Raw genomic sequence first — 18,335 nt, 5'->3', positions numbered from 1 at the left:
GCAGGGCCAGAACAGAGCTGCGATGCCACAGTCATCCTGTCTCATCCCAGTGGAGAGCCAAGCATCCACCCTGTGCTGCTCTACAGCCTGCACCCACGGGGGGATTCAGCTCCTTGACGTTGGTATCCCGTTGCCTCTGATTCCTACTGACGGTGCCTCTACCACCCAAGGTGCTTCCGTGCTTTGCTGAGAGCAGCTTTTGCCCACCAGTTCTGTGCGCCATACGGGGCCCTTGTGCACAGGAAGGAGGGTCTCGGGTGGGCTGCGGAGGTGGAGCCTGAGGAGGGGCTGGGGCCCCACTGTTCTGAGAACAAAGCCTGGCGGCAGCAGGCTCCAAGTTCCCACCATGTCCTCGAGCAGGGTCCCACCACATCCACCCCCCAAAGCCAGCAGAGCCACTTGTGGGGTTCCTGCCCCAGCCCCTGCTTTGGCCCCAACAGCTGCTCTACAGCTGCTCAAATACTCCAGCAGCTGCTTAGGGTGGCTCCATCCTGGCTCAGAAATAAAAGGAGGGGGTGCAGGCATGGGGGCAGCAGGCAGGGCCTGCGGCATCGTGTCCTGTGTGCCATTCAGCTTAGGGGTGCTTGTCCACAGAGCTTGGTTCAGGAAGGATCATGCCAGCATGAGCCCAAGCCTGCAGGGATCAGGCCCGCTGCACTCTCCTCTGCCACTCCAGCACGTAAACCCCTTTGGCACAGATGCTGTCTGGGATGGGGCAGAGTCGGTGGTTGGGATGATGCTGCCTGCCCTGGCAGGAGAGCGTGGACCCAGCTGGGAGACCGGGAGCCCCTGCTGAGCCCTGGAAAAGCAACTTTCTGCTTTCACACGGAGGCAAAACCTCCTGGAAAAGGTGCTGTCATGCACAGCCTGGCAGGGTCCTTAGGGGGTCAGGGGGGAACTAGGAGCAGGGAGTTGCTCTGTGCAGCAGCTGGAGGGACGGAGGAGTGGGTGGGCAGCTGAGTAGCAAAGGGATCTTGACAAGGTTTGAGCCCACAGACACCTTGTGCAGCAGTAAGGGCACGGCTGAGTGTGCTGTGCAGGGCCCCGTCCTTGGAGTGGAAACCTCGGAGCAGGGGATCTCGGTGCGGAGGGGAGCTGAGGGCACAAGGTTCCCTGCAGTCCGAGTCCCAGGGGGCTGTAGCGGAGAAGGGTCTGGGGTAAGGGGTCCCCAGGCGGGGACAGCCCAGGATGCCGACCCCAGGGGCAGAGGAGAGCCGCGGTTCCGGGGTCCCCGGGGTGGAGGATGGCCAGGGCTGTGGGTCCGCGGGGTGCAGGATCCCGGGGGTGAGCCGTGCGCGAGGCAGCTCGGGACGGGGGCGATGCTGCCCGCACCCCGGGGTGCCGGCGCGGTGCCCGTCGGCGCGACCGGCGGGGGTGCCCCGGGGGCGCGGCGGGGGCCCGGGCGGGGGCGGGGGCCGGGCTGGGGGGGCGGAGGGTGGGGGGGCCGCCGTTCGCGGCGCTAGGACCGGGCGCGGCGGCGGGCGGAGCCTCCCCGCCGCTCGCCCCTCCGCCCGGCCGCTGCGGCAGTGTCTCTGAGGCGGGCAGGCGGCCGGTCCCTCCGGTCCCCCGGCAGCATCCCGGCCCCGCCATGGCTGGCGTCGGTTTCGCGGCGCACCGCCTGGAGCTGCTCGCCTCCTACCAGGACGTGATCGGCGAGGACAGCCCCACCGACTGGTGAGCGCGCCCGCCGCCGCCGCCCCTTTGTCCCCGCCGCCGCCGCCCTTTGTGCACGGAGCCGCCCGGTAACACCGGCCGCGCCCCGCGTTGCGCCCCCCGCCGCACCGGGCCCGCGGTGCCGAGAGCCCCGGCACACAAAGGCGGGCGGGGCGGTAGGGGGTGTGCCCGGCCCGCTGCCCCCGGTATCCGCACCTGCCTGCCGCCGTACCGGGCCGGGGCGCGGTCCCCGCTTTGTCTGCGCCCGGCCGGCACGTGCGAACGCCGGGACCTCCCGGCCCCCGGAGCCCCCGGCGCGGACCGGGTCCCCCCCCTGCCGGGCATAGAGCATGGAAAACCGGGGGGGTTCCGTGCACGGCGGGGAGGGCCCGGGGGTCCCCCCCTCCTGGGCCCGGCCCCGGGTCCCTCTCTATTGTCTGGAGCCGGAGCCGCGGGCAGGGGCGCCCTGGGGGGCGGGGGGAGGGGATGGAGGTGCCCCAAGCCCTGCCCCGGTCCCGGGCGGCCCCGGCGGTACCCCGTCAGCGGGCGGCACCCCTGGCCCGCGGAGCGAGGCCTGCGGCCGCGGAGACCCCGGTCATACCTCCCCAGCCCCCACCAGCTCCTGAGGTGCTCCCGATTCCCGGGGGACTATCCCGCCAGGCTGAGGCTGCTGCGGGCGAGGGGCGGCCTCCCCGGCAGGACCCCCCGGGATGCCCTGCCCAGCCTGCGCTTCCCGGGCTGAGCAACCCGTGGTGCGGGTGCCAGGGCCGGGACGGATCCAGGCCCCGCTGCGGCCGGAGAAGGAACCCCAGGGAGCATCTTCCCACCACCACCCCAATTCTGCCATCTCCCACCCACGTCTCCCGGCCCCACCCGGCTGCCGAGGGGCTGGCTGGGGCCGTTGCCTCCCCCTCCCCCCCGGACCTCCTCTCTCTCCCTGGGGTGCCTGTGCCGTGCCTGCGGGGTGCTGTCGGCACCCTGGGGTGCTGGGTGCATGCTGGTCTTTAGCTGGGGTGTGTGTGTCATGCGTGCACCCACCGCCCACCTGGGGGCCACCCTGCTAGAGTGCACCCACCCCCTAGTCGGGATTCACCCTGCTCTCTCTCCGGATATCTGCTCTCAGCCCAGGGCTGGGAGCCCCCCGGGATGTGTGGGCCTGGGCAGCTCCTGCTCCCCACCAGCCCCGGGTCTCCCAAGGGCGCCGTGGGCAAGCGCGGTGCGTGTTGCCGGCCAGGAGGCAGCTGTCAGCCCTGGATACATCTCGCTTCCCGGCATCCGCTGCAATGGAGCCCTCCTTGCCAAAGCTGCTGAGAGCAGCACAAACGGTTCCCGGGAAGGCGAGTGCTGGGGCCAGCACCCCGCCTCCAGCACTGTGCCACAGCCAGGCAGCGAGCCCCACTCCTCCCCCTAATCCTTGGGGCTGAGCTCACCCCATCGACCCCAGCCTTTCCATCCTGTGGGCACTCGGAGTGTCTGGTGTTTGGTGTCAGTGGGAACAGGGCCCAAAGCCTGGGTGCAGGGTAAGGGGTGATGCTGAGGGGCTGCACCGGGCAAGGTTGATGGGGACCACCCCCCAGCGGTGTCCCAGCCTGGGTGAGCCAGAGGCTGTGAGAACACTGCTCCGGAGCCCAGCCCTGGGCTGGTGCCGAGGGATGCCGCTCTCTCGCCCAGCCGGGATCCCCATGTTTAGTCTGGGATTCCCCAGGCTGCCTCAAGTCCAGTCCTGGAGGGTCCGAGCATCCCCTCCCCCTGCCCGGCCCCGCGGAGGCTGCTGGGGCCCATTACTCGATCGGAAAGGAATTTGGTGCTGCTTTCTGAGCACGCCGACTCCCTGGAGTTCCCAGCCACATTGGAAACACATGTGCCCAGACTGGAGCGGGTGGACTGGGGTGATGCTCTCCCTCCTTGGTCGTGGCATAAGGACAAGGCAGCTGCGGGTCCCCTGGGCACTGGCACCCACGGGTGCTGCTGCACCTGCTTGGGTGAAAAATGGGGCCGTGCGAGGGCAGTGGGTCCACTGTCCACTTGGTGGGGTGATGGAGAATCTTAGTTGGACTCCTTGATGGAGTGCCCTGGTGATGGGCAACCTCCTCCCTGGTATCATGGGTGAGCCACACGCCCAGATGGGTGGGAAGGGGCTGTTTGTACTGTGTGGGGAGTTTAGAGCCCATGGAAGGGCTTAAGTGATGCATGATGCTGCCTGCACCCACACTGGCATGGCTGATTCCTGCTGACAGGGCTTGTGGTGATGCTTTTGGGCTGCAGGTTCCTGGGGCCACCCCTAGAGATGCTGCTGACCCCAGCACAGCCCCTCTGGCTCCCAGACTGGAAATGTCCAGATTCTTCATCCCAGCCTGGGTCAGGCTGTGCCACTGGGCTTTACTCAGGACAGGGCTCTGTGTCTATGGTGTTTTCCTGGGTAATGGGACCTGGCCAAGCTCCAGCTACTCTGGGAGCACCCCTGGGTGCAGGCAGTAGCACTGCACTTGGGTGCCACCCTGCATGGCAGGGTGCTGGGTTGGGAAGAGCAGGCAGTGGGTGCTCTCAGCACCCATCCACCCACAGGCCTCCCAGGCAGCCATGCCATGGCTCTGCCCTACTTATTTCCTTCCCTCTGCAGCCAGCTCTATCCCACCCTGCTAGTACCCAACCCCTGTCCATGGAGGCTCCAAACTGCTGCCATCCCTCTCCCCCATTCCTGGGGGATCACAGCAGGTCTCCTGGACGGTTGCAGGCAGAGGCCACAGTTGCAGGCAGGGGCTGCGTTTCCCGGCCTTCCCCAGCACGGGCATCGCAGACAGCGCTTTGCAGCTGCTTTCCCGGCCCCAGGCTGGGAGCTGGCGCCGGCTGGGGCGGCCGATTAGCAGGATCGGGATGTGCGGATTAAAGTCAATCTTGTTGGTGCTATTATCTGCGCCTCGCTGCCGGGGGCTCCGGGGGTGGTGGGTACCAAGGGATGGAGGGAGCCCCCCTCTGTATTAGTCACCTGCCTGCCTTTCACCTGCCTGTTTTGGGGGTGGCTCTGCCCGTAGGGACTCCCCCGATGCCCATCCCCGAGCTCAGCCTCCATCTGGAAGCTGCGGGCTGGGGTGAGGACGGCTCTGCCCGGCACCCGCAGGGATTTTGGCACTTCAGCAAGCGCGGGTGCCGACAGCTGAATGCCGATTGGCAGAGCTGCCCTCCTGCCCCAGCACAGGGATGGGGGGTCCTGCACGGGCGGCCCCAGCTTTCCGGGCACAGCGCGTGACAGTGGCAGGAAGGTTTGGGTGCCTGCCAGGCCCCGCAGGTCCCCGCTGCCTGCCTGCCTCCCCCGCTCCCCTCCACTAATCACCTCGTCATCGGGGCGAGCTGCATCCCAGCTGGGATGGGGGGGTTGCCATGGTGATGGAGGATGCTGGTTGCCTAGCAACATCCATCCCCTCGCCTACCCACCCTGGACTGATTTGGTATGTGTGTGTCCCCCTCCTAAAGCTGACTGCACACCCATGGGGAGGTGCGAGCTGGCAGGGGTCCCCATAGAGCCCTGAGAGGGGCTGGCCAGGGCACAGTGGGAGCAAGAGGGGGTTTCCCATCCACTGTGAATGGTTTCCAAGGAACAGTCTCCATGATGGCCCCATCATACCCCGGCGGCACATTGATTTGCTGCTGTTGTTGCTCCAGCATCCTCCCCCAGCCTGGTGCCTGCTGGGCCAGTAGCTCACGTAGCCAGGCACGTGAGTGACCCAAGTTCTTTGTGGGGCCACAGGGCTGTCCCCAAAGCTGGTCAGCGTTGGGGGGGGACAGAGATGGATAGACAAAAGGCTGCAAGGCCACCATGACTTGTAGCATGGCATAGCAGATTGTGGTTAATGGGTGGCATTGCCTAGCTGGTCCTTGTGCTCAAATGACCCCTCTGTCCACAGCCTTGGAACACTGTTCTACAGATGACAGCCATCAGGAAGGGAAATAAGCCCTGCCTGCAGTCCTGTCTGCCCTGCTTGGCAGCCCTTGCAGTGGTGATGGACAAGGTGTTGGGGTGGCTATGTGGCAGCTTGGGAACACATGACCAGTCCCCTGGGACCTTCCCTGACCACAGTGTTAGCAGGATGGGAAGGAGGAGGGCTGGCTTGCACCCCAGCCCTGGCTTACCTGTGCTGTCTCCTCAGGGCCCTCTACACATATGAAGATGGCTCTGATGACCTGAAGCTGGCAGCCTCAGGAGGTAAGGTCCTCTGTTCCCTCAGCCAGCTTGGCTTTGCCAGAGTTTTCCCTGGCACCTATCCTGGTGCCAGGTAGACATGGGCTGATGGTGCTGTGCTAGGTGGAGGTTTGCTGGAGCTGTCGGGCCACTTTGAGATCCAGAAGGTGATGTACGGCTTCTGCAGTGTCAAGGACCCCCAGGCTGTCCTCCCTAAATATGTCCTCGTCAACTGGGTGAGTGGGGGGTTTAGGCTGGGGTCACATGCCCACCAAGCCTGCTGTGTTGTTAGGGGCACAGCTGGGTGCAAGAGAGAAATCTGTGGTGTCTGAAAGGGTGTGGAAGCCCCACAGTCACACTGCCTCATGGTGGCCAGTGGGTTGGAAGTATTACACTGCAACCCCCTCCCCAGCTTAGCCCCTTCCTGGTTGCTGCAGGTGGGAGAGGATGTGCCAGATGCCCGCAAGTGTGCCTGCGCCAGCCATGTGGCCAAGATAGCAGAGTTCTTCCAGGTGGGTGATGCTGGGGAGGGGGAAAATGCTGCCAGGGCACCGATCCTGGTCCCTGACAGCCGCTTGCCTCCCTCCCCCACAGGGCGTGGATGTCATTGTCAATGCCAGCAGCGTCGAGGACATCGACCCAGGGGCCATTGGGCAGCGTCTCTCCAATGGGCTGGCCCGTGTCTCCAGCCCGGTGCTGCACCGTCTGCGGCTGCGGGAGGACGAGAACGCTGAGCCTGTGGTAATGTTCCCATGGCAGCTGTGACGATGGACACAGGGCATCCCTCCCGCCCAGGGCTCCTGTCTGCCACAGCCCACTACCCCCTGTGCCACTCACTTTTATTCCCCCTCGCTGATCCCAGCCCCTCCGCCCCCCCCGCCTCTCCTCCGTCCCAGGGCACCACGTACCAGAAAACTGACGCCACCGTGGAGATGAAGCGGCTCAACCGGGAGCAGTTCTGGGAACAGGCCAAGGTGGGGTGCAGGGGTGGGCAGCCCGTGGCCCCTGGGGTGTGGAGTGAGCCCACCGGCGGGTGGGCTGATGTTCCTGCATCCTTCTCCCTCCACCAGAAAGAGGAGGAACTGCGTAAGGAGGAGGAACGGAAAAAGGCCCTGGACGCCCGGCTGAGGTTTGAGCAGGAACGAATGGAGCAGGAGCGGCTGGAGCAGGAGGAGCGGGAGCGGCGCTACCGGGAGCGGGAGGAGCAGATTGAGGAGCACAGGCATGGCGGGGGCTGGGGTGGGGGGGTCTCAGGTGCAAGGATGTGCATGTCGGAATGGCTGTGCTCATTCTGTGAGTGTCTGGGTGGGCACATGGGTGTCTGCTTGTGGGATGGAACTGAGCAGGGCCTGGTGGGAGCTGGTGCCCATCCCTTCTCCTGTGTCCCTCTGGCAGGAGGAAGCAGCAGAGCATGGAGGCAGAGGAGGCCCGGCAGCGCCTGAAGGAGCAGTCCATCTTTGTAAGTGTCATGGTGGGACTGGGTCAGAACTGGAGCTGGTGCCCGGTGTCACCCCTGGGGAAGGGCTGTTCCAAGGGTCCTGGGGCCGGAGAATGATGCCGCAACTCTTCCCAGGGGGATCAGCAAGAGGAGGACGACAGGCAGCAGCTCAGGAAATCAGAGTCAGAGGTGGAGGTGAGTGTGGTGGGGTCCGTGCCCAGTGCTGGTTCTCAGTCCCCAGTCAGTGGTACTCACAGCTGGATGGGCGCCCAGCTGGGGGTGTGCGGGGGGTCATCCTGTAGCCCCGCACCACTTGGCCAGTGGGTCTCAGCCTCCCCCATCCCTGCAGGAAGCTGCTGCCATCATTGCTCAGCGGCCCGACAACCCCCGGGACTTCTTCAAGCAGCAGGAGCGGGTGGCATCGGGCAGCAGTGACGCCATCTCGCCAGGCAGCCACAGGACAGGTGAGGGGCTGGGGGTGACTGCAGGCATTGGGGGGGGCAAGGAGAGTCCAGAGGGTGGGCTGTGAACTGTAGAGCAGATGAATGCAGTGCCATGGGGGCTCCCTGCATCTCAGCAGGTTGCAGTGAGATCTGGGGGTACCAGGGCTGTACTCTGGAGAGAGGGTGTCCTCTGTCCTCTCTGTCAGTGCATCAGTGAGCTGGGGGCATGAGGACAGCAGGGGGTCATTCTGCTCTACTGTGCCACCATCACTGCCACCACACCTCACATGGCACTCACCGCTTGGGCAGCTTGGTGGGGGCTGGATGCTGTGGTGTCTTCAGCAAGGGGGAAGCTCATCCTGCTCTGAGCTGGATGTCATCCACTCACCTGTCATGGCACCGTGCTGGCAGCCATGCTGGCAGCATGGTTGATGTAGCAGGGCCAGACATCTGGAAGTCCAGGGGTGTCTTGTGAAGACAACTCATCCCTCAGGGGCAGCTGAAAAGAGCAGACGTGATTGAGGCAGCCATGGGGCACCTGGCTGGGAGGCGTGCCCCATGGGCAGGCTGGGCTGCCCCACAGGAGGGAGTCCAGCTGTAGGACTCTTTTTGCAGGTCTAGGGTGGGGGCTGACTGTCCTGGTGGGCAGCTCCATCTGTGGGACCATGTCATGGAGCTGCATTGAGGGTTGTGCTGGGCGGGCTGTGCCATGGGGCTACGCTGGAGGGTGGTCTGTGATGTGTGTTTTTGCCGTGGAGTCATGCCATGGGTCAAGCCATGGGCTGTGCCGTGAGGCTGTGCCATGGGGTTGTGCTGTGGATCGTGCTGTAGGTTGTGTGTTGTGGCTGTGCCGTGGGGCTGTGCCATGGGGCCGTGCTGTGGGTTGTGCTGTGGGTTGTGCTGTGGGGCCGTGCTGTGCCTGAGCAGATAGTTGGTCCCATGGCCTCTCTCCCCACCCAGCCAGACAGCATTGCCTCTCATCCTTCTTTCCTGCTGTCTTTCCATCCTCTTTTCCTGCCGTACTCCCACCTTGCTATCAGTGCTTCCTCCTGTCCCACTATCCTCCCATCCCGGTGCCCTGGTGCCCCAACCCCACCATGGCTTCACTGAGCAGGGACTGAACCATCTCTTTGCTCTTTCTCTCTCTCTCTCTCTCTCCGTCCGTCTGTCTGTCTTGTCTTTCTCTTGGCAGGTCGTCTGCACTGTCCTTTCATAAAGACAGCTGACAGTGGGCCGCCTTCTTCCTCCTCCTCCTCCTCCTCCCCCCCACGGACCCCCTTCCCCTATATCACCTGCCACCGCACCCCAAATCTCTCCTCTTTCTTCCCATGTAGGTAGCTGGGAGCCTCAGGGCATGCAGCTCCAGGGAGCCGAGCTGGGGGTGGCCACCCTACAGCCCACCCCAGTCCCATGGCACACTGGATTGACAGCAGAGGCAGCGACCTTCCTGTGGGCACCCTGGGGGGGCAGGCACCCAGGCGTGGGCTGTGCCCGCACTCATGGGCACCCAAATGCATCTGTGCCCCTGGGGTGGGGGGTTATGTCATGCTGTGCCCATGGGGCAGGTTGTGCCCGTGGTACAGGGATGGGGCACTGGGCAGGCTGGGCCCATGGGACAGACAGGAACAGTGCAGAGCTGTGCCAGAGGAGGTGATGCTCTGACACGGGATGGAACAGGCTGTGCCAATGGGATGGAAGGGGAAAGGGCATGCTGTGCCCTGGACCACACAGGACTGTGCCCGTGGGGCAGTGTGGGATGGAAAAGGTTGGGCCCAGAATCATGAGCTCTGATGGGCCAGAAGGGGACGGATGAGGCCTGGGGCCATGTGGGGTTTTGTTCCCCCAACATGGGGTGGAATCAGGGCACAAGAGCTGTGCCTGCAGAGGCAAGGAGGCTGTGCCAGAGCCCAGCTGGGCAATGTGTGGGCATGGCCCGCATGCACCATGGTGGGTGTGGGGCTGCCTGTACCTGGCAGATGCAGGGTCTGCGGCTGCGTGGGGCTGGTGGGATGCCCGGAGTGGGGCACTGTGACTGCTGCACCCATGGGTGCCTCTATCCTGCCACCACAGGAGGGGACAATGTGGTGGCAGGTACACGGTGACATGCATTTGACAGTTCATGGCTGAGTTTGTGCGGGGCAGGAGCAGGGGCAGCGCTGCGAGCAGCCCCCCCACTCCGCCCCTTTCCCTTGTCTGCAGGCAGCCAGTCAGATGCCTACCGCAAGGCTTCAGCAGCGGGCTGCAGCCCCTGCGAGCCCAGCCCGGCCACCACACCCCTGGGCCAGCCAGCCACCCGCGCACCGGGTGTCAAGACGCCCGCAACGCCCAAAGGTGGGCGCAGGGCCGGGGCTGCCGAGCCCTGCTTGGGGCTACCCGGTGAATTCCCTGAAGGTCCCCACAGTGCGTTTCCCACTGCAGCCCCCTCAGCTCCTCTGCAGCCCCATTGCAGCCCTGCCAAGCTCCCTTGCATCACTCAGTGCATCCCTGCTATCCTGGCTGCATCCCTCAGCATATCCCCCGCCGTCTCTCCTGCGTCCCCCGGTTCATCCCCGTCGTATCCACTGCGCCGGTGTTTCCCCGCCGTCTCTGCTGCATCCCTGCCCCTGTGCTACCCTGCTGTCTCTGTTACATACCTGCTGTCTCCAGTGCATTTGCTAACACCAGTATATCCCTATTGTCTTTGCTGCATATTCCATCTCCGCCCCATGCAGCTTCCCCATCCCCAGCTGGTTCATTTCCCTGCCCTGTACATGCCTGCCGTCTCTGCAGCATCACCACAGGGCAGCCCCATTGTCTCTGCTGCATCCCTTCACAGTGCAACTCTGCCCTATCTGCCCCATCTCCCAGTACATCCCTGCCAGCGTTGCTGCTTCCCTCCATGTATCCCCAGTGTCCCATTACATCCCAGCTGGCTCTGCTGCAGTCTCTGTATGTCTGTGCTGCATCCCCGTTGGCACCTTTGCATTCCCTGGTACATCCCAGCTTGCCCTTCTGCACCTTCCCAGTGCACACCTCCTTATCTCTCCACATCCCCCCCTGTGCTTCCAACTATTCTCCCACCCAAGCAGGGCCCAGCCACCCAGCCACCCACCCCAAGGGAACACCTTGCCCACCCACTTGCCCTGGCCATGTCCCCTCTTTCCCTTGGTGCATGCCATTGATCCCCTACCTGCCTAGCTGCTCCCACCCATCCCTGCAGCATCCTAGCCCAAAGGACCCCTCCCAGCTGCAGCCCTGTCCCTGGGCATCCCCCATCCCTGCTCTGTCCCCACTGACTGCTGTCCCCCACCTTTGCAGACGCTTCCAGTCCCAGTGCCCAGGAGGCTGGGCCAGCCACCCCCGAGCAGCACTGGCCCTTCCCAGAGCCCGAGGACAAGGCCACTGAGCCGCCTAGAGATGAGCCCAGCCCCAGGCTGGTGTGGACAGCAGGGGGTGATGACCTGGGGGACCTGGTGACCCTGGAGCCCACTGAGCCCTCCCTGCCACCTGCAGCCACAGAGCCACAACCTGGGGGTACCCCCAACCCTGAGAGCCTCATCGACCTTTGGCAGAGCGATGGGGTAACCCCCAACACTGCCTGGCCCCTGCCTGCTGCCCCTGTCCCTGAGGGTCCACCAGCCATGCTACCTGATGAGGGACCCCTGCTGAGCCTGGACGAGCTCCCTGAGCCCCCTGCCACCTTCTGCGATGTGGAGCAGGAGGAGGAGGTAGGCAGAGAAGAAGATCCTCAACCCCTGGGGCTCGGCTGCCAGCATGCCCCCCAGGAGGATGTCCCAGGCCGAGAGACCCCCCCAATCACCAATGGGGAGATGGCCCCCAAGGATGGGACACCAGGACGTGGGGAGCAGGTGAGGCACTGGGGTGTGTAGGAGGTGGGTTCAGAGGGATGATGGGTGGTTGGGAGGGTGTACTAACTGCTTGCCCACCCCTGCTCCCCCTCCCCAGGCCAGCGAGGGCTACTTCAGCCAGTCCCAAGAGGAGGAGGTACCCCCCCCCCGAGGAGCCATCGGCCAAAGCCCCCCAGCCTGTCTTCTACAACAAGCCCCCAGGTGAGTGGGGACGAGGAGGGAAGTCTGTCCCACCATGGGACACCCCACGTGACCCTGTCCCCTCCTGCCATGGGGCATCCCATGCTGCCTTGACACTCCCTCCTTATCCCCTAGAGATCGACATCACATGCTGGGACACAGACCCCCTGCCCGAGGACGAGGAGAGCTTCGGGGGGGGCCTGTAAGCCCAGGCCCTGGTACCAGCACAGGCAGCCTGCCCCGGCCAGTGTGGGGCACAAGGGGGCTGCAGCCAGGGGCCGGGCCCCCCCCCCCCTGCCCCGCAGGAGCCCCGCAGGATGAGGCCTCCAGGTGGGGGCTGCCCTCTGCTGCGCCCCCACCCCGGGGCACCTTTTACAGCCCCCCATCTCTTTCTCTCTTTTTTAAGTTGTTGATAGGAGCCGTGTCAGCCCCTTCTTAGCAGTCTCCCCCTCCCTGTTGCCCCAGCATCCCTTCAGGGAGGGGGGGGCACGCTCGCATTCCCTGCCCGGCTGTGGGATAGGGTCCTTGTTCTCTTCGTGCCCCCAGGAGCTCCCCCCATACTTTGCACGAGTTAAGGAAAAAAAAAAAAAAAAAAAAAAAAAAAAGAATAATAATAAATGAATATGGCAATAAAGTGACCCGACCAAGGCGAGGCTCCGGCCGGCAGTTCCCCCCCCGTCAAAACCCCGGCAGGGAGCCGGAGTGGGGCTTTTGCTCTCCCATCTCTTCTTCCTCACCGGAATCCCTCTTTCCCCCCTGCCCCAGCTTGGCCCCCGCTTGGCCCCTCTCCCCCTCCCCTCCCTACGGTAACTGTTTTTGGAAAGCACAAGTTCTGTACTGGCGGTGTGCTCATGTCTGTTAATAAATAAAGCGACTCCCACGGGGGCTGCAGCCTGCTGGGGGGTACAGGGGAGGGCTGAGGGTGGCCACTCCCCCAGGGGGTCCTGCAACGCCAGCCCGCTGGAAGGCAAACCCGAGCCACAAACTTTTATTCTCAAACTGTAACAAACAAAAAATTTAAGAAAACAGAGCAGAGTCCGGGGCTCCAGCTTCCCCAGCCACTGGGGATCCGGCAGGGGCCAGAGGGGGAACCAGCCCCTTCCACGCCGGCGGCGATGGCCCGCGCCAGGGCGGGCGTCCCCGGGGTGAGGCGGGCAACCGAAATCACCCCCCCTGTGCTGCAAGGTCCGGCGATCCCCTGGGGCCGCTGTTAGACAGCGGTAGTCCTGCCAAAGAGGGGCATGGATACCGGGAGGTGCCAAGGTCCCGGCTCGTAGGTGTCCCTGCTGCTGAGCTCCGAGTCTGTCCAGCTGGGAAACATGCGGGGGGAGCACTCTGCCTGCAGGTAAAGGTCCGGGCAGGCAGGGCCGGGGCTGGCCGAGCGGGGCAGGTGCAGTGCCGAACCATAGCCGGCATCCAGGAAAAGGGGTTTGTAGCTGGGGGGCTGCTCCTGCTTCTCCAGCCGCTCATGGCTCAAGAAGGGGGCGTTGATTTTGCGGTAGAGCCCCCGCGTGTCCATCAGCACCTCGCTGTACGGCGGGGGGGGCTCCGCCATCAGCAGTGCCTCCTCATAGCACGGCGGCTTCGACAGGTCCGACTCTGCAAGGCAAAGCCCCCCCCCGCGGACCCCCGCTGCCGTCAACGCTGCGTCCTGGCTCTCCTGGCCTATCCCCCCAAAAAAAGGGGGAGGCACGGGCTCTGGGGATGCCGAGAGCCCTTCCCTGCTCCTTACCGTGCCGGCAGCTCCAGGGCCGGGGGGGCGGGATGTGGTGGGGGTGATGATGGTGGGGCTCGAGGCGGAGGCGGTGGGGAATGGCCATGCCGGGGGGGCTGCCCCCGTAACCCTCGTAGTGCAGCGGCTCCAGCTCCAACGCGCGCAGGCTCTGCTCCCGCAGCCGCTCCTCCTGCTGCCGCTTCACCCGCCGCCGCAGGTAGCTGCAGAAGCAGCACAGCAGCACGATGAGCCCCCAGATGAGCCAGAAGCCCGCGAAGCAGGTGAGGAAGGTGTAGGTGCCCTGGGACATCACCATCTTGGCAGCCGGCCCCGGGGGGGAGGCCCCGGCCTCTCCCTGCCCTCGGGGTGGGGGAGAGGATGCTCAGGGCGGCGGTAGGGCCAGGGTGGGACCCGATGCTGTCAGGGCCTCCGAGGGCATCTCCCCAGGCCGTGCCCGGCGGTGTCTCCTCCGGCCCGTGGGCACCCGCCGTCAGGGGTCCATCCTCGCCATGGAGCTGGGGGGGAGGTAGAACGGGTGGATCAAGCCTGGGTGCGCTGGGCGGGAGGCGGGGCGGGGGGCCGGTGGGGTGGGCGGCGGGGGGATGGGGCCGGCGGGGTCCCGCTGCCCATCGCTGGGAGGGGGCTTCTGGGGAGGGGGCCCTGAAACGAGACAGACGCCAGCGTTGAGTATGGTGGGGACGCGGCCGCCCCGTTCCCATGGCAACGCGCTCCACATGCGCAGCGGCAGCCGCAGCCGGCGGGGAGCCGTGCCCGGACCCACGCGCGCCCCCGCCATCGCCCCCACGACAGCAAATCCACACCCACACCCTTCAGCACCCCGTCACGGGGCTGCCAGGCACCCCATGGCGGTAGACGGATGCTGTGGCCTTCGAGGTCACGGGGTGTCCCTTAGCATCTCCCCCACTCCTGCTTGCCCAGTGCACCCCAAATCGGCTGCAGATCCCGGACAGTTTACCCCCCCGTGCTTCCCCAGAGTGGGGTGCTCCAGGGAAGAGAAGGGGTGCATGTGTATGGTGTCTGTCTGTCTGCAGCACGTGGCACTTGCTGGAGCACATGCACCATGGCCATCTACAGTCTCATTGCCATCAAGGAAGGTCAGGGCACGGTGGCACCCCAATGTGGCGATGCTAGACGGGGGAACAGTGGCAATGGGACCAGTCACCCCTGCCAGGTCCCTGCCTTTAGGCAGGCTGACAGCTCAGTCACATCCAGCCGAGCACTGAATAGGGGGCAGCCATCCACATCAGCAAGTGGGGAGCAGCACCCATGGGTGCTTGTAGGCGGGCATGTAAGCACCAGTCAGGATTACTGCCGTGGTGTGGGAGAGGACCGGCTCACAGGGAGAAGAGGGAGCACGAAGGTGTCACCGCTCCCACCTGCCTGTGCTCAGGAAAGGGACGCAGGGTCCCCGGCTACCCCTCAGGACAGAGCCACGCTGCCGGCCGTAATGGGGTCCTCGTGTGCCGAGGGGGCTGGCGGTGCCACAGGGAGGGCAGCGGGGCCGGAGGGCCGAGCCCAGCCGGAAGGAAGGAGTAATGGGGGAAGGAAGGGGCCACGGAGCCCCAGCCACGCTCCAGCGAGCAGCGGGGGCTGCTCCCTCACGAAGACAAACGCGGGGGCGGAGGCTGCGGGGAGGGGGTGACACTTCCTGGGGCGCTCCAAGCTGCCACCGCTGCCCAGCTAAGGCCGGCTCGGTGCGGGCAGAGCTTGCCGGCCTCGGCAGCAACAGGCTCCCCCGGGTGAGCGCACAGTGCGGGAGGGGCCGTCGAGCAGCAGGGTAACGGCCGCGAGTACACCGGGTCCGGGAGAGCTGGCGGTGGCCAGGGACCGGGGGGCGTTTTCAGCAGGGGGTGCGGGACTGCCGGGACCGGCGACGTGCGGGATGGGAGACACCCACACCGCGCGGGGAGGTGACGGGACTGCCCTGCTACCCTCGGCCACGGCCTGGGCCCCGCTGTCCGCCTCGCATCCCCGACCGGTGCCTCCAGTGGGAGGGGGACAACCCGGCGGGGACCTCCCCGCTCCCGGGTGCCGTAGCTCCCTCCTTCTCCTCCTGCCCCTCTTTCCTCCCCCCCTCCCCAAGCGCGCCCGTCCGCCGGGGACAGACCGGAGGCGCGCGCCCCGGTCCGCGCCGCGCGCCCCCGCCCCGGCCTCCGGTTGCCGGCGGCCCCGCGCGCCCCCGCCCCGGCCCGCTGCCTCCGCGCCGCTCAACAGGCGGAGGCGCCGCGCCCGCTCCCTCCGCGGCTCCGGTTACCGGCGGCGGCGCACGTGGCTCAGGCGGCGCGCGGCAGCTCCATGGGGCGGCGGCAGCGGGTCTGAGGAGGGGAAGGGGGCCCGGTGCGCACCCGGTGCGCGGCGCCACCGCCGCCTCCCGGCGCTGCCTTTGTCTCCGGTGAGCGCTCCCGCGCCGCCGCCGCGCACCGCCCCGCCCGGGCCCCCGCCCCGCCGCTCCGCCCCGCCCTCGGCTTGGGGAGGGACCCGGCGGGCCCCCCGCACCTCCACCGGGATCTGCTGCGCGGGGCAGGGAGGGAACGGGTACTGCCACGGGAACCCCCCACCCCCGGGGAACCAGCGGGACGCCGGTGGCGTCAGGGCCGTGGCATCCCCGAGGGTGGCCACGCTAGCCCCAGGGGTGGGGGCCGGGGTTCCCCAAGTGACGGCCCCACGGTCCGGTCGATGTGACAGCCCTGTGACGCTCCGTGGGGCCATTCCACGGGCTCCCCCCTCCGGTGGCCGTGCACTTGCCCTCGGTGCCAGGGGTTGCCAGCCACCCACTCTCCAGTGCCAGCCGCAGCCTCCTCAGGAGGTGACGCCAGCACAGCGCAGGGACAGTGGCAGGGAGTGGCAGTGGCAGCTTAGCCACCAACCATCCCTCCATGGCCCCCACTGGGCACCGCAAAGGGACACGTGGCTGTGACAGGCAGAGGGGTGGGGTGGGGGGGGCAACTGGGCTCTGAGGACAGCAGTCACTGGGCACCACTAAGGAGCATCCTGCACCTCGGAGGGCTGACCCGCAGCAGACCCCTCACCATCCTGGTCCAAGTGGTTGTCCCCTATGTCAAGCTCTCCAGCTGTTTGCTGTTGGGGGTCGGGGGGATATCAGTGGCTGTTCTCTGCTTCGCTCAGGGCTCACAGTCACCGTGGGAAACCCCCCCAGGCTCCTGTGGCCTGTGCCCACCCTGCGGGAGAGACCACCTGCTCTCCCCTTGTCTGCACCCCACTGCCACGGGGCTGTGCCGGGAGCAGCTGGACTGTGGCTCCCAGGCAGAGCTGTATCAGCCTCGGGGCCGCACTGCCCACTGCCTGGCAGGGCCACAGATCCCTGGGCTCCCCACGCAAGCCGTGACCCTGCCACCACTTCCTTCCCGTGGGCAGGGCGGTGGGCGCCCACTGCGGCCGCACACAGACAGCATTGTTCTGCCCAGGCCCGGCCGGAAGGACTTCCTTCGTCCTGGTCAGGAGGTGACCCGGGGAAGCCGGGTGCTGGCATCCCCCTCCCGCCACATCCAAGAGGAGCAGTTCTGGCAGCCGGCCAATCCTCACCGCCTCGCTGAGAGTGGGGCCATAGCGGCCGCATCTCCCCAGTCCCCCTCGGCTCCAGCCCTGACTCACCTTGCTGGAACTTGTCTCCTGTGGTCGGATCTCACAGCATGGCCGCAGCAGCCCAGCAGTGCTGGCTCGACGGTGGTGCTCGAGCAGCACCCGGGGCGGGCAGAGGGCTGCGGCCATGCAGGGGCGCTCGGGCGCTCCCTCGGGGCATGAGTACCGCAGAGGTGAGGGGCACGACGGGGCGCACTGGCATCGTTAGGCCGGGGCGACGGCAGGCGGAGGGAGCCAGGCCTCCGGCCCCGCCAGTGCCGGGGACCAGGAGCTGCCTTCTCCTTCCCCTTCCCCACGGCGGCGGGGGGAGGCAGGCGGGGGAGCGCTCCCCGAGCCACATGGTGGGCTGGAGGAGGAGCCGTTGCCCAGGCAACAGCTGAGAGCATCCTTCACCCCTGAAAATCGTGTGCTGCTGCCACAGCCCCACAGCTCAGGGCAACACCCAGAACCCTCAGTGCCCACCCAAAGCTCACCCTGTCTGTGGGGCCCATACCCACCAGTTCCAGCTCCAGCCATACACCAGCCCTCACCTGCATGCTGCTCCCTCTCAGCAAGAACAGGGATGGTGATGAGGCACCCTCCAAATGGTGGGGCTGGGGCAGTGCTGGGCAGAAGGGAGTGGGGGACAGGCAGAGCCCCTTCTACACCCTGCTCATACATCACCCCCCGGCAGCCCACACCCCGTCCTGCCCACGGGGACATGCTGACCCCATGACAGACACCACTAACACATTGGTGACCCCAGGACCTTGGTGCTGGGGTGCCAGAGCCCAGGCAGTGTTGGCACAAGCATCCCTGGCTGGTGTGGTGGGAGCAACCATCCCCAGGCAGTCCCCATCCCCAGGCAGTGCCCATCCCCCATCCCTGCCTTCCTTCTTTCCACGGCTGCAAAATTCCTGGATTTTACCCCAAGATGCCCCCTCCGAGTGTGAGAACTCCTCGTCGGCCTGCTCCCATAGCAACTGTTCCCTTAGCTACCCAGCCGCACTTGCTATTCTCATCCCAGTGCAGCTGCGTGCAGCCTCCCTAAGCTGTGCTCAAAGCTGCAGATGCTGCTGCCAGCCCTGGACCCCAAACCCATCCTGTATCCACCCTGACCAGGCTGCCTCTCTTTGGACACTACCCCATGGCAACTGTGGTGATCACACCATGCTCCCCCCAGTCGAGGGGAGTCGTTCAGGCAATGCTCCATGCTGGAATGAGGTCACTCTCTGCACAGTGTCCCCCAAGGGGGTGATGCACTGCACCTGAAAGGGAGCAG

General features: G+C 65.9%; 2 protein-coding genes across 2 annotated transcripts; one reads left to right on the top strand and one right to left on the bottom strand.

Annotated features, from left to right (window-relative positions):
* The first annotated feature begins 1,545 nt into the window (after window positions 1-1,545).
* Window positions 1,546-12,009, top strand: DBN1 (drebrin 1). The gene is given in 15 exon segments (XM_030459038.1): window positions 1,546-1,674; window positions 5,799-5,854; window positions 5,954-6,066; window positions 6,268-6,342; window positions 6,425-6,571; window positions 6,727-6,804; window positions 6,901-7,052; window positions 7,226-7,289; window positions 7,404-7,463; window positions 7,618-7,732; window positions 9,911-10,042; window positions 11,009-11,559; window positions 11,657-11,698; window positions 11,700-11,760; window positions 11,875-12,009. Coding segments are annotated over 15 exon segments (1,803 nt in total). The 5' UTR covers window positions 1,546-1,588; the 3' UTR covers window positions 11,946-12,009.
* A 709-nt stretch (window positions 12,010-12,718) lies between these two features.
* On the bottom strand, window positions 12,719-17,376 carry PRR7 (proline rich 7, synaptic). Its single transcript, XM_030459197.1, has 3 exons — window positions 17,087-17,376; window positions 13,472-14,113; window positions 12,719-13,338 (listed from the first exon to the last, which is right to left on the bottom strand). Exons 2-3 carry the CDS (start codon window positions 13,767-13,769, stop codon window positions 12,950-12,952), a joined length of 687 nt encoding a protein of 228 aa, XP_030315057.1. The 5' UTR covers window positions 13,770-14,113; window positions 17,087-17,376; the 3' UTR covers window positions 12,719-12,949.
* Between the last annotated feature and the right edge of the window lie 959 nt (window positions 17,377-18,335).

Source organism: Calypte anna, chromosome 13 (assembly GCF_003957555.1).
Source record: "Calypte anna isolate BGI_N300 chromosome 13, bCalAnn1_v1.p, whole genome shotgun sequence".
Lineage (NCBI taxonomy): Eukaryota > Metazoa > Chordata > Aves > Apodiformes > Trochilidae > Calypte > Calypte anna.
The sequence above is the reverse complement of the archived record's forward strand: the minus strand, read 5'-3'. Positions and strand labels throughout refer to the sequence as shown.